The 18,492-nt window shown below is 37.8% G+C and overlaps 2 protein-coding genes across 2 annotated transcripts; both read left to right on the plus strand.

Moving 5' to 3' along the window:
• Positions 1-3,034: 3,034 nt before the first annotated feature.
• Positions 3,035-7,041, plus strand: LOC118818545 (extracellular calcium-sensing receptor-like). Its single transcript, XM_036585791.1, has 5 exons — positions 3,035-3,334; positions 3,479-4,255; positions 4,987-5,211; positions 5,873-5,996; positions 6,110-7,041. Exons 1-5 carry the CDS (start codon positions 3,035-3,037, stop codon positions 7,039-7,041), a joined length of 2,358 nt encoding a protein of 785 aa, XP_036441684.1.
• A 3,796-nt stretch (positions 7,042-10,837) lies between these two features.
• LOC118818547 (extracellular calcium-sensing receptor-like) lies at positions 10,838-16,561 on the plus strand. Its single transcript, XM_036585792.1, has 7 exons — positions 10,838-10,904; positions 11,906-12,020; positions 12,187-12,487; positions 12,636-13,412; positions 14,159-14,383; positions 15,412-15,535; positions 15,648-16,561. Exons 1-7 carry the CDS (start codon positions 10,853-10,855, stop codon positions 16,559-16,561), a joined length of 2,508 nt encoding a protein of 835 aa, XP_036441685.1. The 5' UTR covers positions 10,838-10,852.
• The last annotated feature ends 1,931 nt before the right edge of the window (positions 16,562-18,492 follow it).

Below are 18,492 nucleotides of genomic sequence, written 5' to 3' on the forward strand. Positions count from 1 at the left end.
GACTCTCACACAAATTGAATAATTAGCCCTCTGGTTTAGCATAACATATGCTGATTTATTGTAAGGTTTATATTTACATCAGTGCATATTTATATTTAATCTACATTTCTTGTTTTATTCCACATTTTAAAAGTAAGTCTTTCATATACACAGCTTAAATGATAATAGATAATAACGTTTAATGCTTAATTAAAACGAAGTTTCATTTCATCTCATAGAATTGAGGGTGTCTTGTTTATCAAATGCGATATTAAACATGTATGGGAAGCAACTTTCTAATTGATATTTGGTGGTAGGATTGTACTGACTTAACTGCATTGGCAGATACTGTTAGCTGATTTTCTGAACTGTCCAAGGACATTGCAATAGGAACAGTTGGGCAGCAGGAAAAGATGGGGTTTCATGCATCTCAGGTGATTCAAATGGAGATTGCAGGATTCTTAGAGTGTCATATTTTTGATAGCTCACTGTAAATCCTACATATATACTTACTTGGCAACTTGACTTAGCGAACATTCTCAAATAGGACATTGTATTGTCCTAGAAATATTAAATTTCACAGGCTAATAAGTGCATTAGTACAAGGTTGTCTTTCAATTTTGGCCACCATTAACCATTCAGCTTTCAGTAAGCAGCTGTTAATATAGCTTAAATACTTGATCCAGCATATTTTAAATGTATTTCACTCATATTTAGAGAAATCAGGCATTCATACACATTGTATCAGCTATCTTTATAAGATTAATCATATGTATCTGTGTCTATCCATTTACATTGATTTTGAATTCTAAACCTACTAATGGTAAACATGCTAATCAATTTGAAATTGAAAATAAAGTTTGTCTTGTTGTGTTTCAGACTTTTAGCCCTCATTATGAATCCAAGCTGACAGAAAATAGGTAAAAAACATTGCTGCCTCCACTCTGCCTAATAGGCCCATTTATGGGGGCATTCAAATGATAAGCATTTTGCACTTGGCTCACCGCGAGGATGGGCGGACATTGCCATCTTTCTCAGTGCTCGGCTTGACCGGTGCAGAGAAATGTCATCAAAAACTGTTTGATGTAGATTTGAGGCAAATGTGAAAACCATCCAAGATTTAAAGTAACACATTTACCCTCTCTGAAACAATCCACATGTATGCGAGAACTTTGACATATTTCATATTTAAACACCACTGCTCAAAATTTATGGCAAATGAAGACTTTCTTGTACAGTCTGACTCCCTTTAAATTTATAATTAGTTGACTGTAAATACATCTCAAACTGCATTAGGTGTCATAATGCCTCTCTGGTCCAAACTCCATAAGGCCTTATTGAGCTGTTAGTGCATGGACCCTAAATTGCCACTCGTAACTGTAATTGCATTTTACCAACCTTCACCTATTCTGAACACTAAACCTCGACTGAAATCTAAACATCACTCTGCATGACTAAAAAAAGGACCATTAAAAACGTTTAGAATTAAATGTTAGTTTTGCTTCCTAATGAGACGTGGCTTAATGGTGTCCAATAAAGACCACTGGTTTCCAGTAGAATACCTTTAGGGCCCATCAGTAAACCATCAAGTGAATTTACATTTGGCCATTGGGCCCCTGTTAAACCTTTGGGACATTGTGATATCAACACAATAAAAAGCCAAAACGCAATGCAAAACTGCAAGGAACCAACAGAAACAGTTTAGTGGTTCTATGGGTTTTTGAGCAGGTTGTTCACAAGCCTAAAATTGGTGTTAATAATAAACGTCATACTATTGTGATTTAAAAAAAAATAGTGTGTTAATGAATTAAATATATGTAGATGATGTACTACATGCTTTTTAAAAACAGCTAGTGGATAGAAATTCACCTTGACGAAATTGAGGGGAAAAGTTGGGTCAAACTTTATATGGAGAGTACGCTGTAAGGCTAGTAAGACGCTTATCTTGCAATTGACTTAAACACTACTAATTGTCAAACAAATTTACTTTAATTTGCCCAAACCTTAATCTCTATACTAAGTCGAAATCTAACCCTGACTCTAGTCCAAAGTTTTAACGTGGTACGAATATCAACCCTAGTTTGTACCTAATGACTGGACGTCGTCGGTGTGGATTTCGCAACAGAAATGTACTTAAGTTAACTGTCTGCATAGTTACTAACTGCAACACCCAAACTTAAACTTGCGCTCGGAATTGAGAGAGTACAGTTGTGCCCAATTTCTATTTCATCTGCTCACTGTGCACTGTGACCTCTGAATACGACCCAGGATTCTTTACTTCAGCACAACATAATCCAATACATCATAGACAAACAAATACAAATGTTATATGTCTCATTAGAATGACCATATTACCCTTAGAAGCCTACAATTTTGGGGATTTTATTTGGTATTGTGGGTCAATTACAATTACAATTGCAATTATAAGGTATTTACATGAGACAGTCTCACATGCCATATGTAGTTATTTTCAGGAGACCCTGCACAGACAAACAAATACAAAAGTTATGTCCTTCATTGCATTTACTAATCAAGACAAAACCACGCCTCCTGAGGCCGAGATCACACCCACATATTATCATAAGAAGGAGACTATTTAAAGGCAGTCACTCTGGCCTTCAGGGAGCAGAGAGCTACCGAGCAGACCATGGAGATCACTTCAATTTTAATGATGCTTGGATCAATGCTGTGGATAACTGGGCTCAGTCCAGGAGGATGTAAATCTGACCTGGTCAGCTGCAGGCTGTGGGCTGAGCCTCAGACGCCTGGTTCTTATACGAATGGCGATTTTGTGATTGGGGGGCTTTTCGCATTTCATTACTACACGAGATCAGAGCAGGACAGCTACACCAGACCGCCACTCCAGCCACAGTGCTCTGGGAGGTCTGTCTGTGAGTGTGGAGTGAAAAGCTGAATAGAGCATAACAGAAAAAAATGATAATAATCAGAGATCCATTTTGTTTACATTCACTGGCTGCTTATTGACGACTAAAAGTATTAGGTATAAAATAACTTGTTTCAGTGATTCTTTATGTATCTTATCTTTCTAAGCAGTATGAATTTCAGGGCGCTGCGCTTCGCTCGTGCCATGGAGTTCACCATCCACGAGATCAACAACAGAACAGATCTCCTGCCGGGAATCACGTTAGGATACCAGATACACGACTCGTGCACTGAGGTGGCGATGGCTGTTAAAGTTGCATTTCAGTTTGCAAACGGCATGGAACCATTTTTCAATGATACTGATTCCTGTTCAAAATCTGCAGCCGCCGCTGTTCCTGCTCTCGTGGGAGAGCCTTCTTCTACACCCTCAATTAGCATGACTAGAATGCTGGGTCTTTTTGGAATTCCACAGGTGATTATAGGCTGCATTAAATGGTGCAAAATTATTATTTGTTTTTAGCGTTAGGTTGTGAGGCACACTAAATCTCACAAAAATGCGCTAGAATAAAACCAAGCTTTTAAATGACGCTTCTTGTTTTTATATATTGCGTAACAGGTGAGTCCCTACGCAACCTGCGCATGTCTGAGCAATAAGCGCCAGTTTCCTGCCTTCTTAAGGACCATACCAAGTGACCACCACCAAGCGGCCGCTCTAGCAAAAATAGTCAAGTATTTTAACTGGACATGGATTGGGGCAGTGCGCAGCGACACAGACTATGGAAATTATGGAATGGCGTCGTTTCTAAAGGCTGCGCAAGAGTTGGGCATCTGTGTGGAGTACTCCGAGGTGTTTTACAGAACACAGCCGCGCAGTAAAGTGGAGAGAGTGGCAAACGTCATCCGAAGATCAACAGCCCGGGTAATAGTAGCGTTTGTTCACGAAGGCGAATTGAGTCTTCTGTTGGAGGAACTGACAAGACAACCGCCGCCTCCCCTTCAGTGGATCGGCAGCGAAGCGTGGATCATAGATCCAGAGTTTCTGCGCTTTAACATGTGCGCTGGGGCGATAGGATTTGGGATCCCCCGCTCAGTGATTCCAGGTCTTCGTGAGTTTCTCCTGGATCTCTCTCCAGAACAAGCACTGAAATCGCCTCTGCTAACGGAGTTTTGGGAGAGCTCGTTCAGCTGTAGCCTAAAAGGCTCCTCAGAGGGCGCGCGGAAATGTGACGGCAGTGAGGATATCCGCGCGCTGCAGAATCCATATACAGAGACGTCGGAGCTGCGCGTGACTAACCTGGTGTACAAAGCTACGTATGCCATAGCGCATGCCATCCACGGTGTTATCTGTAATGAGACTCAGTGCGACAAGAGCGCTAAATTTACACCGTGGCAGGTATAAAACTGAAACGTTTAAAAAGAGTCACCTAGTTTGCCCTATATTCAGAATACTATGGTTTTACTTTTATTATATTTTTCATATTATTATGTTTATGTTATGTGGACCACTTTACCATCGCGGTGGCAATCGGCGTGGGTTCTTTGTTCCAGATTTAACACCACTTATTATTTCATGAGTAACACCAGTCAAGGTCTTTTAAAAACACATGATAGTACATGATAAAAGGACCTTACATTAATACTGGGGAAAGATGTATGCTAAGAAATAATTGTACATATTTACAATTATGTTAATATAACATTTTTTTATAATATACATTGACGATCCAGCATGGAACTTGTACTTTTTAATGAAGATCATACTTCAGCATTTGCTAAGCCACTGCTCTGACTTGCTATTTTTCATAAACAACATGACAAAAATCTCTAATATAACAATTGAAAAAAAAGATTATCACCTGATATATATTATTTTACCAATACAAAAAATTTAAATAGACATCACTTTTCATTTTTTGAGCTCATTTTAACGGTTTTAAATTTGTGAGACACTAATTGCCACTAAAGTGATCGAATTCCTAAATATGTATTCACAAAGAGTCACTTTATCAATATTTATCAATAATGAATTGTATGTTTTGTAATATGTTGAAACAATTGATCAGAGTTCACAGTTTAAAACCACAATACCGTTGGCAGTTTGTCATTATATGTTTTCCACTGCAGATACTCGACCAGCTCAAGAGAGTGAACTTCACTACGAAGAATGGCTATCAGGTCTCGTTTGATTCCAGTGGTGATCCTGTGGCCATCTACGAGCTCATAAACTGGCAGGTTAAGAAAGATGGTGGTTTGGGTTTCGTGACTGTGGGCTACTATGACTCATCCAGACCAAGAGGCCAGGAGTTCAGTATGAGCAGAGCCATCAGCTGGATGGCGGGACAGACCGAGGTACCATCTTTCATTGTACACCCACGTCAGTTAGCAAACTCAAATTAATTAAGGCAGTAAGTTAGTTAAATGCAATAATTGTTGGTTAAATTCGCTTCAACACGTTTTCCAAATTTAACTTGCATCCAAGTAAGTTGAGGTTCATGACATCAATTTACAGGTTTATGGTTTGGTATATACAAAAAAGTAATGAAATTCAAAGTATTTCTTCACAACTTTGATTATTTAAGTAAACATAATAAAACGTTAGTTGTAATTGCAAGTCAGAATTGCCTAAGTGATTAGACTTATTTGTTGGAATCTGATTGCCTTAAGTGACTGGATTATCAATAATTCAAAGAAAAAAAGTAATATATATATATATATATATATATATATATATATATATATATATATATATATATATATATATATATATATATATATGATAATATTAATTAATTAAATTAATAAATTAATTCCTTCCTTTGTTTTAACCACATGGTTCATAACAGCAGTCCATGAATACTGAATACAAAGAGCTCTGCACTGCTCCTTATATAACAAGGAATAGACTGTAAAACAAGTGACAATTTGACAATACAAACCAAAAACATTTTTCTGTGCATCACTTTCTGATTGTCAGAAAATGAATGATTTGTGTTTGTCACATGTTTTTTAGGTACCAAGATCTGTGTGCAGTGAGAGCTGTCCTCCAGGAACCAGGAAGGCTGTGCAGAAAGGAAAGCCTGCCTGCTGTTATGATTGTATACCATGTGCAGAAGGAGAGATCAGTAACAACACAGGTTGTGTATCACAATATGGTGGGAAATTTTGCTCAAAACTGTCATAGTTTGATTTCATTCCCTTGCGATTCTTTCCAGCATAAGGTTCTGAATATGTTTTTGGAATCTCTTAGACTCTCTGAACTGTGTGGGCTGCCCTCCTGATTTCTGGCCTAACACCCAGCAAGACAGCTGCCTCCCCAAGCCTGTGGAGTTCCTGTCCTGGGACGACACTCTGAGCAACATCCTGACAGCATTCTCCATTGCTGGGGCCTTCATAGCTGTATGTGTGGCTGCTGTCTTCTACAAACACAGAACTTCTCCCATCGTCCGAGCCAACAACTCAGAGCTGAGCTTCCTGCTGCTCTTCTCACTGACTCTGTGTTTCCTCTGCTCACTTACTTTCATTGGTCAGCCCTCTGAGTGGTCCTGTATGTTGCGTCACACAGCGTTTGGGATCACCTTCGTCCTCTGCATCTCCTGTGTTCTGGGGAAAACAATAGTGGTGTTAATGGCCTTCAGAGCTACACTTCCAGGCAGTAATGCCATGAAATGGTTTGGGCCTCCACAGCAGAGACTCAGTGTTCTCGCCTTCACTCTCATACAGGTCCTTATTTGTGTTCTTTGGTTGACAATATCTCCTCCTCTCCCCTTCAAAAATCTACAGCAATACAAGGAAAGGATAATACTGGAATGTGGATTAGGTTCAGCTATAGGTTTCTGGGCTGTGCTGGGTTATATAGGATTTCTGGCTCTTTTGTGTTTTATTTTGGCTTTTCTAGCTCGGAAGCTGCCTGACAATTTTAATGAAGCCAAGTTCATCACATTCAGCATGCTCATATTCTGTGCAGTTTGGATCACCTTTATCCCAGCTTATGTCAGCTCTCCTGGAAAATTCACTGTAGCTGTAGAGATATTTGCTATTCTGGCCTCAAGCTTTGGTTTGATTTTTTGTATTTTTGCTCCCAAGTGTTTCATAATCATGTTTAGGCCAGAACAGAATACCAAGAAACACCTTATGGGTAAAGGAGCCTCCAAGTCTCTTCGAGACTTTCACACAAATTGAATAATTAACCCTCTGGTTTAGCATAACATATGCTAATTCTTTGTATGGTGTATATGTACATCAGTGCATAATAATAAGAATCTACATTTCTTATTTTAGTTTGTAAATCTTTCATATACACGGCTTAAATGATAATAGATAATAATGTGTAATGCGTAATTAAAATGAAGTTTCATTTCATCTGGCTTTCAGCACTTTTAGATAGTAATCCTGCTTGAAAGTTTTTATTATAGAATTGAGGGTGTCTTGTTTATCAAATGCGATATTAAACATGTATGGGAAGCAACTTTCTAATTGATATTCGGTGGTAGGATTTTACTGACTGACCTGAATTGGCAGATACTGTCAGGTGATTTTCTGAACTGTCCAAGGACAGTTAGAAAAGATGGGGCTTCACGCATCTCAGGTGATTCAAATGGAGGTTGCAGGATTCTTAGAGTAACTTTTTAACTGTAAGTTTTTTTTTGTTTTTTTTTTATATAGCTCACTGTAAATCCTACATATATACTTATTTTGCAACTTGGCTAAAATTCTCAAGTAGCACATTGTTTTGAAATATTAAATTTCTCAGGCTACTAAATGCATTATTCTAAGGTAGTCTTTCAATTTTGGCCACCAATAGCCAATTAGCTTTCAGTAAGCAGCTTTTAATACAACTTAAATCCTTGATCCTGAATGTTTTACATGTATTTCACTCAAAATGAAAGAAATCAGGCATTTATAAACATTGCATCAGATATCATTACAAGATTAATAATACGTATCTGTGTCTATCCATTTACATTGATTTTGAATTTTAAACCTACTAATGGTAAACATGCTAGTCAATTTGAAATTGAAAATAAATTTTGTCTTGTTGTGTTTCAGACTTCTAGCCCTTATCCTGAATCCAGCTGACAGAAAATAAGTTAAAAACATTGGTGCCTTATGCTAATCATTTATTTTTACTCAGTAATGAGCTATAGAAAGTATCACCATCTACATTCTTGCATTTTTACCTCCTAGACAATTTAAACACGCAATTTCTACAAATAAATTTGAGTTGATATTTTCTTTTCAAGTTTTGCATAAGGATTTTTTTTTTTTTAATTTACAGACTCTAAGTACATTTTTGATTAAAAATTAACCAAGTATCCTGGATCATTTGTGACAGTCTCATGAAAATACTTTAAAATTGAACCAAAACAATTATACCATATTATTGTATTTGACTGTACAATAACATTGACTGATCAAAATGAAACTTAAATAGTAAGTCTATGAAAGCACCTTCTAATAACTAATGAATCTTTATAAGTTGGACTCCTTGTCAAGCATATTGACTTATTCATTCAAAGAATATAGCTTATTATACCAAGAAAAACCTTTGTTGAAGGCCTCTGATCAAAAGTCAAGTCCAACTCCTTTTCACTTAGCTCCACTCTGCCTAATAGGCCCATTTATGGGGGCATTCAGATGATAAGCATTTTGCACTTGGCTCACCACGAGGATGGGCGGACATTGCCATCTTTCTCAGTGCTGGGCTTGACCGGTGCGGAGAAATGTCATCAAAAAATGTTTGTTGTAGTCTTGAGGCAAATGTGAAAACCATCCAAGATTTACGGTAACACATTTACCCTCTCTGAAACAATCCACATGTATGTGAGAACTTTGGCATATTTCATATTTAAACAACACTGCTCAAAATGAAAGACCTTCTAGTACCATCTGACTCCCTTTAAATTTATAATTAGTTCACATCTCAAACTGCGTTAGGTGTCATAATGCCTCCCTGGTCCAAACTCCATAAGGCCTTATTGAGCTGTTAGTGCATGGACCCCAAATTGCCACTCGTAACTGTAATTGCGTTTTACCAACCTTCACCTATTCTGAACACTAAATCTCGACTGAAATCTAAACATCACTCTGCTTTGCTGAGAAAAGGACCATTAAAATCCTTTAGAAATAAATGTTAGTTTTGCTTCCTAATGAGACGTGGCTTAATGGCGTCCAATAAAGACCACTGGTTTCTAGTAGAATATGTGTAGGTCCCATCAGTGAACCATCAAGTGAATTTACATTCAGCCATTGGTCCCCTGTTAAACCTTTGGGACATTGTGATATTGACCCATTAAAAAGCCAAAACACAATGCAAAACTACAAGGAACCAACAGAAACAGTTTAGTAGTTCTATGGGTTTTCCAGTAGGTTGTTCACAAGCCCAACATTGGTATTAATAATAAATGTAATAAAAAATAGTGTTCTAATGAATTAAATATCTGTAGATGATGTACTACGTGCTTGTTTCAAAAAATCTAGTGGATAGATAGATAGATATTCACCTTGGCAAAATTGAGGGGAAAAGTTGGGTCAAACTTTATATGCAGAGTACGCTGTAAGGCTAGTAAGACGCTTATCTTGCAATTGTCTTAAACACTACTAATTGTCAAACAAATTTACTTTAATTTGCCCAAACCTTAATCTCTATACTAAGTCAAAATCTAACCCTGACTCTAGTCCTAAGTCTTAACGTGGTACTAATATTAACCCTAGTTTGTACCTAGTGTTAGTGTGTAAATTTATATAATAAGAAGTGGTCTAACAGTGTGGCTGGACATCGTCAGTGTGGATTTCGCAACAGAAATGTACTTAAGTTAAGTGTCTACATAGCTAATAACTGCGACACGTAAACTCAAACTTGCGCTTGGAATTGAGAGAGTACAGTTGTGCCCAATTTCTGTTTCATCTGCTCACTGTGCACTGTGACCTCTGAATGCGAGCCAGGATTCCTTACTTCAGCAGGACATAATCCAATACATCATAGACAAACAAATACAAATGTTATACAGTGGTGTGAAAAAGTGTTTGCTGATTTCTTGTTCTTTTGCATGTTTGTCACACTTAAATGTTTCAGGTCACCAAACAAATTTAAATATTAGACAAAGATAACACAATTAAACATAAAATGCAGTTTATAAATGAAGGTCTTTATTATTAAGGGAAAAAGAAATCCAAACCTACAGGGCCCTGTGTGAAGATTAAAACATAAATTAACTGTGGTTTATCACATCTTTGGAAAGCTGAGTTCAATTTCCCTAGCCACACCCAGGCCTGGTTACTGCCACGCCAGTTCTCAATTAAGAAATCACTTAAATAGGACCTGCCTGACAAAGTGAAGTAGACCAAAAGATCCTCAAAAGATAGACATCATGCTGTGATCCAAAGAAATTCAGGAACAAATGAGAAACAAAGTAATTGAGATCTATCAGTCTGGAAAAGGTTATAAAGCCATTTCCAAAGCTTTGGGACTCCAGCGAACCACAGTGAGAGCCATTATCCACAAATGGCGAAGACATGGAACAGTGGTGAACCTTCCCAGGAGTAGCCAGCTGACCAAAATTACCCAAGAGCGCAGCGACGACTCATCCAAGAGGTCACAAAAGACCCCACAACAACATCCAAAGAACTGCAGGCCTCACTTGCCTCAGTTAAGGTCAGCGTTCATGACTCCACCATAAGAAAGAGACTGGGCAAAAATGGTGTTTCAAGATGAAAACCACTGCTGAGCAAAAAGAACATAAAGGCCCGTCTCAGTTTTGCCAGAAAACATCTTGATGATCCCCAAAACTTCTGGGAGAATACTCTGTGGACTGACGAGACAAAAGTTGAACTTTTTGGAAGGTGTATGTCCCATTACATCTGGAATAGAAGTAACACAGCATTTCAGAAAAGGAGCATCATACCAACAGTAAAATATGGTGGTGGTAGTGTGATGTTCTGGGGCTGTTTTGCTGCTTCAGGACCTGGAAGACTTGCTGTGGTAAATGAAACCATGAATTCTGCTGTTTACCAAAAAATCCTGAAGGAGAATGTCCGGCCATCTGTTCGTGACCTCAAGCTGAAGCGCACTTGGGTTCTGCAGCAGGACAATGATTCAAAACACACCAGCAAGTCCACCTCTGAATGGCTTAAGAAAAACAAAATTAAGACTTTGGAGTGGCCTAGTCAAAGTCCTGACCTGAATCCGATTGAGATGCTGTGGCATGACCTTAAAAAGGCGGTTCATATTCGGAAACCCTGCAACGTGGCTGAATTACAACAATTCTGCGAAGATGAGTGGACCAAAATTCCTCCACAGTGCTGTAAAAGACTCATTGCCAGTTATCGCAAATGCTTGATTGCAGTTGTTGCTGCTAAGGGTGGCCCAACCAGCTATTAGGTTTAGGGGGCAATCACTTCTTCCCACAGGGCCCTGTAGGTTTGGATTTCTTTTTCCCTTAATAATAAAGACCTTCATTTATAAACTGCATTTTATGTTTACTTGTGTAATCTTTGTCTAATATTTAAATTTGTTTGGTGATCTGAAACATTTAAGTGTGACAAACATGCAAAAGAATAAGAAATCAGGAAGGGGGCAAACAGTTTTCACACAACTGTATCTATAATTAGAATTACTATTTAACCCTTAGACGACTACAATTTTGGGGATTTTTTTATTTGGTATTTTGGGTCAATTACAATTGCAATTGTAAAATATTTACATGCAACAGTCATACTTGCCATATGTAGTTATTTTCAGGAGACCCTGCACAGACAAACAAATACAAAAGTTATGTCCTTCATTGCATTTACTAATCAAGACAAAACCACGCCTCCTGAGGCCGAGATCACACCCACATATTATCATAAGAAGGAGACTATATAAAGGCAGTCACTCTGGCCTTCAGGGAGCTGAGAGCTACCGAGCAGACCATGGAGAGCACTTCAATTTTAATGATGCTTGGATCAATGCTGTGGATAACTGGGCTCAGTCCAGGAGGATGTAAATCTGACCTGGTCAGCTGCAGGCTGTGGGCTGATCCTCAGACGCCTGGTTTTTATATGAATGGCGATTTTGTGATTGGGGGGCTTTTCGCATTTCATTACTACACGAGATCAGAGCAGAACAGCTACACCGGACCGCCACTACAGCTACAGTGCTCTGGGAGGTCTGTCTGTGAGTGTGGAGTGAAAAGCTGAATAGAGCATAGCAGAAAATTTATAATAATCAGAGATCCATTTTGTTTACATTCACGCGTTACTTATTGACTTATTGACGTCTAAAAGTATTTGGTATAAAATAATTTGTTTCAGTGATTCTTAATATATCTTATGTTTCTGAAACAGTATGAATTTCAGACACCTACGCTTCGCTCGTGCCATGGAGTTCACCATCCACGAGATCAACAACAGAACAGATCTCCTGCCGGGAATCACGTTAGGATACCAGATACACGACTCCTGCACCGAAGTGCCGATGGCAGTTAAAGTTGCTTTTCAGTTTGCAAACGGCATGGAACCATTTTACAATGATACTGATTCCTGTTCAAAATCTGCAGCTGCAGCTGTTCCTGCTCTCGTGGGAGAGACTTCTTCCACACCCTCGATTAGCATGACTAGAATGTTGGGTCTTTTTGGAATTCCGCAGGTGATTATAGGCTGTGTTAAATGGTGCAAAATTAATTATTTGTGTTTAGCTTTAATTCATGAAAGACATTGATACCCATAAAAATGCGCTAGAAATAAATCCCGCTTTTCAAATGACGCTTATTTTTTATATATATATTGAATAACAGGTGAGTCCCTACGCAACCTGCGCATGTCTGAGCAATAAGCGCCAGTTTCCTGCCTTCTTAAGGACCATACCAAGTGACCACCACCAAGCGGCCGCACTAGCAAAAATAGTCAAGTATTTTAGCTGGACATGGATTGGGGCAGTGCGCAGTGACACAGACTATGGGAATTATGGAATGGCGTCGTTTCTAAAGGCTGCGCAGGAGGAGGGCATCTGTGTGGAGTACTCCGAGGTGTTTTACAGAACACAGCCGCGCAGTAAACTGGAGAGAGTGGCAAACGTCATCCGCAGATCAACAGCTCGGGTAATAGTAGCGTTTGTTCACGAAGGCGAATTGAGGCTTCTGTTAGAGGAGCTGATAAGACAGCCGCTGCCTCCCCTTCAGTGGATCGGTAGTGAAGCGTGGATTATGGATCCAGAGTTTCTGCGCTTTAACTTGTGCGCTGGGGCGATAGGATTTGGGATCCCCCGCTCAGTGATTCCAGGTCTTCGTGAGTTTCTTCTGGATCTCTCTCCAGAACAAGCACTGAAATCGCCTCTGCTAACGGAGTTTTGGGAGAGCTCGTTCAGCTGTAGCCTAAAAGGCTCCTCAGAGGGCGCGCGGGAATGTGACGGCAGCGAGGATATCCGCGCGCTACAGAACCCATATACAGAGACGTCGGAGCTGCGCGTCACTAACCTGGTGTACAAAGCTACGTATGCCATAGCGCATGCCATCCACGGTGTTATCTGTAATGACACGCAGTGTGACAAGAGCGCTAAATTCACACCGTGGCAGGTATGAAACTGAAATGTTTAAAAAGAGTCACCTAGTTTGCCCTATATTCAGAATAATTTTAGTTTTATTATTTTTCAAAAATAGTATTATAATTGTTACATCGACAACTTATATATATATATATATATATATATATATGTATGTGTGTGTGTGTGTGTGTGACATATTTAACTAATTGCAAACTTCCCAGAGTTTTGTTCTGTCCTCTGAGATATCCCTACAGGAAGCAGTCTAAAAAGACCTTCTGTTAAGGTGGGGGAAAGATTTATTCTAAGAAATTATTGTACCTATTTACAATCATGTTAATGTAGCCACCTTTAAAATATACATTGGCGATCCAGCATCGAACTTGTGCCTTTTGATGAAGATCATTCTTCAGGATTTGCTAAGCCACTGCTTTGATTAGCAATTTTTCGTACACAACACGACAAACATCTTTAATGTAACAATTGAAAAAAGATATTAATTATCACAGGATATTTTTATTTTACCAATTCAAACAATACAAATAGACATCGCTTTTCATTGGTTTATATTTTTTAGCTAAATGTAATGGTTTTAAATTCGTGAGTCTCTAATTGGCACTGTGATCGAATTCCTAAATATGTATTCACAATGAACCACTTTATCAATAATTTTCAGTAATAAATTGTATGTTTTGTAATATGTTGAAAGAATTGATCGGCGTTCACAGTTTAAAATCACAGATCTGTTGACAGTTTGTCAGTTTATGTGTTCCGCTGCAGATTCTTGACCATCTCAAGAGAGTGAACTTCACTACAAAGAATGGCTATCAGGTCTCGTTTGATTCCAGTGGAGATCCTGTGGCCGTCTACGAGCTCATAAACTGGCAGGTTAAGAAAGATGGTGGTTTGGGTTTCGTGACTGTGGGCTACTATGACTCATCCAGACCCAAAGGCCAGGAGTTCAGTATGAGCAGAGCCATCAGCTGGATGGCGGGACAGACCGAGGTACCATCTTTGATTGTACACCCACGTCAGTTAGCAAATTCAAAGTAATTAAGGCAGTAAGTTCGTTAAATGCAATAATTGTTGTTTAAACTCGCTTCAAAACATTTTCCAAATTAACCTTGCATCCAAGTAATTTCAGGTTCATGAAATCAATTTATAAATATTAAAAAAATGCGAAAAAAACAAGAAAATACATTTTTTATACACAAAAAAGTAATGAAATTCAAAGTATTTATTCACAACTTTGATTATTTTATTAAACGTAATTAAACGTTAGTAGTAATTGCAACTCACAATTGCATAAGTGATTAAACTTATTTGTTGGTATCTGATTGCCTTAAATGACTTGATTATCAATATTTCAAAGTAAAAAAAAAATGTGAAAAAAATCAATTTTAATATTAATTATAATAATATTCATACATTATTTATGCTTTGCTTTAACCACTTGCGTCATGACAGCCGTCCATGAATACTGATAACAAAGAGCTCTGCACTGCTCCTTTTATAACAAGCAATAGACTGTAAAACAATTACTATCACAGAGGGTTTCATTGCTATTTTTAACTTACTGCCTTATTAAAAACCATAATATAGGCTGAAATGGTAAATTATTAGACAAAACACCTGCACAGTTCATATGAAAATAGCTCTAATAAAGATGCAAACATAATAAAACATAAAATTCAGCACTAACTTAACAAGTTACAACCCCAAATCATCTTTATTTAATATGTATTTAAAAAAAAAAAATATGCGCTAATAAACAGAAACCAGCAAACCAATTAAAACGCCTTCTAGTTCATTAAGTGATATCAGAAGAAAAATAAAAGTATCGACGTGTGTCTAGTTGAAACAAAGTGAACAATTACAAAACAAGAAGGTTTTTAAATATATTTTGTGATTTCTTCACCCAATTAATGAATTTCAAAATTGGGTTTGACAACACAGACCAAAAAAGACTCATCTGTGCATCACATTCTGATTGTCAGAAAATGAATGATTTGTGTTTGTCAAATGTCTTTTAGGTGCCAAGATCTGTGTGCAGTGAGAGCTGTCCTCCAGGAACCAGGAAGGCTGTGCAGAAAGGAAAGCCAGTCTGCTGCTATGACTGTATACCATGTGCAGAAGGAGAGATCAGTAACATGACAGGTTGTGCATCACAATATGTTGACAAATTCTGCTCAAAACTGTCATAGATTGATTTCATTCAGTTTGGTTTCTTTCCAACATAAGGTTCTGAATATGTTTTGGCATCTCTTAGACTCTTTGAACTGTGTGCGCTGCCCTCATGAGTTCTGGCCCAACACCCAGCAAGACAGCTGCCTCCCCAAGCCTGTGGAGTTCCTGTCCTGGGATGACACTCTGAGCATCATCCTGACAGTGTTCTCCATCACTGGGGCCTTCATAGCTGTATGTGTGGCTGCTGTTTTTTATAAACACAGAACTTCTCCCATCGTCCGAGCCAACAACTCAGAGCTGAGCTTCCTGCTGCTCTTCTCACTGACTCTGTGTTTCCTCTGCTCACTTACTTTCATTGGTCAGCCCTCTGAGTGGTCCTGTATGCTGCGCCACACAGCGTTTGGGATCACCTTCGTCCTCTGCATCTCCTGTGTTCTGGGGAAAACAATAGTGGTGTTAATGGCCTTCAGAGCTACACTTCCAGGCAGTAATGCCATGAAATGGTTTGGGCCTCCACAACAGAGACTCAGTGTTCTCATCTTCACTCTCATACAGGTTCTAATTTGTGTTCTTTGGTTGACAATTTCTCCTCCTCTCCCCTTCAAAAATCTAAAGCAATACAAGGAAAGGATAATACTGGAATGTGGATTAGGTTCAGCTGTAGGTTTCTGGGCTGTGCTGGGTTATATAGGATTTCTGGCTCTTTTGTGTTTTATTTTGGCTTTTCTAGCACGGAAGCTGCCTGATAACTTTAATGAAGCCAAGTTCATCACATTCAGCATGCTCATATTCTGTGCAGTTTGGATCACCTTCATCCCAGCTTATGTCAGCTCTCCTGGAAAATTCACTGTAGCTGTAGAGATATTTGCTATTCTGGCCTCAAGTTTTGGTTTGTTTACTTGTATTTTTGCTCCCAAGTGTTTCATAATCATGTTTAGACCAGAGCAGAATACAAAGAAACACCTTTTGGGTAAAGGACCCTCCAAGTCTCTTTGAGACTCTCACACAAATTGAATAATTAGCCCTCTGGTTTGCTGATTTATTGTAAGGTTTATGTGTACATCAGTGCATATTAATAATCTACATTCCTTATTTTAGTTTGTAACATTTTATAAGTAAGTCTTTCATATACACAGCTTAAATGATAATAGATAAGAATGTTTATTGCCAAATTAAAATGAAGTTTCAGTTCATCTGGCTTTTAACAATTTTAGGTAATAATTCTACATCAGAATTCTTATGATAGAATTGAGCGTGTCTTGGTTGTAAAATGCGATGTTAAACATGTAATGGGAAGCAACTTTCTAATTGATATTTGGTGGTAGGATTTTACTCTCCAACTTAATTACTCAGCTTGATGCTATTCTATGCAGCGTCTTTTATTTAAGGCAATGGAAATGGCAGTTTGCTTTCTTGTCAGGTGTGTTGAACTGTTCAGTGACATGAGAACAGATGCAGATTCAAGCATCATGAATAAGGGAGAAGAAAAACAGGGTACATCTGAACATCACATCCATATATGCTTGTTCATTGTTATCAGACTTGAATTGGCAGCTTCTGTCAGCAAATTTTCTGAACTGTCCAATGACATTGCATTAGCACCAGTTAAAAAAGATGGGGCTTCACACATCTCAGCTGATGGAAATTGAGCTTGCAGAATTCTTAGAGTGACAAATTGTTGATAGCTCACTGTAGATGCTACATACATACTTATTTTGCAACGTGACTTAGCTAAAATTCTCAAATAGGACATTGTTTTGTCCTAGAAATATTAAATTTCACAGGCTAATAAGTGCATTAGTCCAAGGTAGTCTTTCAATTTTGGCCACCATTAGCCATTCAGCTTTCAGTAAGCAGCTGTTAATATAGCTTAAATCCTTGATCCAGCACATTTTAAATGTATTTCACTCAAAATGAAAGAAATCAGGCATTTATACACAATCTATCAGATAAATAACAATGCATGTTATACATATCATTATAAAATTATAATATGTATCTATGTGTCTATCCATTTACATTGATTTTGAATTTTAAACCAACTAATGTTAAACATGCTAGTCAAGTTGAAATCGAAAATAAAGTTTGTCTTTCTGTGTTTCAGACTTTTAGCCCTCATCATGAATCCAAGCTGACAGAGAATAAGTTAAATACATGGCTGACTTATGCTAAACATTTTATTTTTACTCGGTAATGAGCTATAAAAAGTATCACCATCTACATTCTTGCATTTTTACCTCTTAGACAATTTGGACAATTTCTGCAACCAAATCTGAGTTGATATTTTGTTTTCAAGTTTTTTTTTTTTTTAATTTACAGACTCTAAGCACACTTTTGATTAGAAATTAACCAAGTATCCTGGACAAGTATCATGGACATAAAAACATAGGGCATTTGTGACAGTCTCACGAAAATACTTTAAAATTGTAGCAAAACAATTATAGCATATTATTGTATTTGACTGTACAATAACATTGACTGATCAAAATGAAACTTAAATAGTAAGTCTATGAAGGCACCTATTAATAACTAACAAAGCTTTATAAGCTTTGAAGATTTCTAAAAAAAAAAAATACTATGTCTTCTACATGTTATTACTTATGACCAGATAACTGATTTAATTTTAATTTGTCCAGTGTCCCAAACAACATTGTTATTATAGGTTACTTAAAGATGCAAATTTGTTTTGTAATCAGTAAGTGATTGAAAACCTCACTTTTCAAAATATTCTCTGGGTTTTGAAACCACCTTTTCAAATTTGGACTTCAACACTTTAATTAAAGGTAAATAAGCTTCAAAATGCTGCATTTTTACCTCAGCATGGTCTCCCTCTATCAATCAATATTTGCATTGCTACTTTAAATTGCTTTAACCCATATGTGTTTGGACTGATTTATCAATTTGAAAGGCTTGTATACCTTGACGAT

Source organism: Colossoma macropomum, unplaced genomic scaffold, assembly GCF_904425465.1.
Source record: "Colossoma macropomum unplaced genomic scaffold, Colossoma_macropomum, whole genome shotgun sequence".
In the NCBI taxonomy this organism is placed as follows: Eukaryota; Metazoa; Chordata; class Actinopteri; order Characiformes; family Serrasalmidae; genus Colossoma; species Colossoma macropomum.

Excerpts from the sequence above, each read along its gene's own strand:
- LOC118818545 (XM_036585791.1), top strand. The coding sequence starts at position 3,035 with ATGAATTTCAGGGCGCTGCGCTTCGCTCGTGCCATGGAGTTCACCATC. Across the intron at positions 4,256-4,986 it reads CTAAATTTACACCGTGGCAG|ATACTCGACCAGCTCAAGAG; the intron begins GTATAAAACTGA and ends TTTCCACTGCAG. Across the intron at positions 5,212-5,872 it reads GGATGGCGGGACAGACCGAG|GTACCAAGATCTGTGTGCAG; the intron begins GTACCATCTTTC and ends CATGTTTTTTAG.
- LOC118818547 (XM_036585792.1), top strand. The coding sequence starts at position 10,853 with ATGAATTCTGCTGTTTACCAAAAAATCCTGAAGGAGAATGTCCGGCCA. Across the intron at positions 10,905-11,905 it reads GGAGAATGTCCGGCCATCTG|ATGGCGATTTTGTGATTGGG; the intron begins TTCGTGACCTCA and ends GTTTTTATATGA. Across the intron at positions 12,021-12,186 it reads TCTGGGAGGTCTGTCTGTGA|TATGAATTTCAGACACCTAC; the intron begins GTGTGGAGTGAA and ends TTTCTGAAACAG.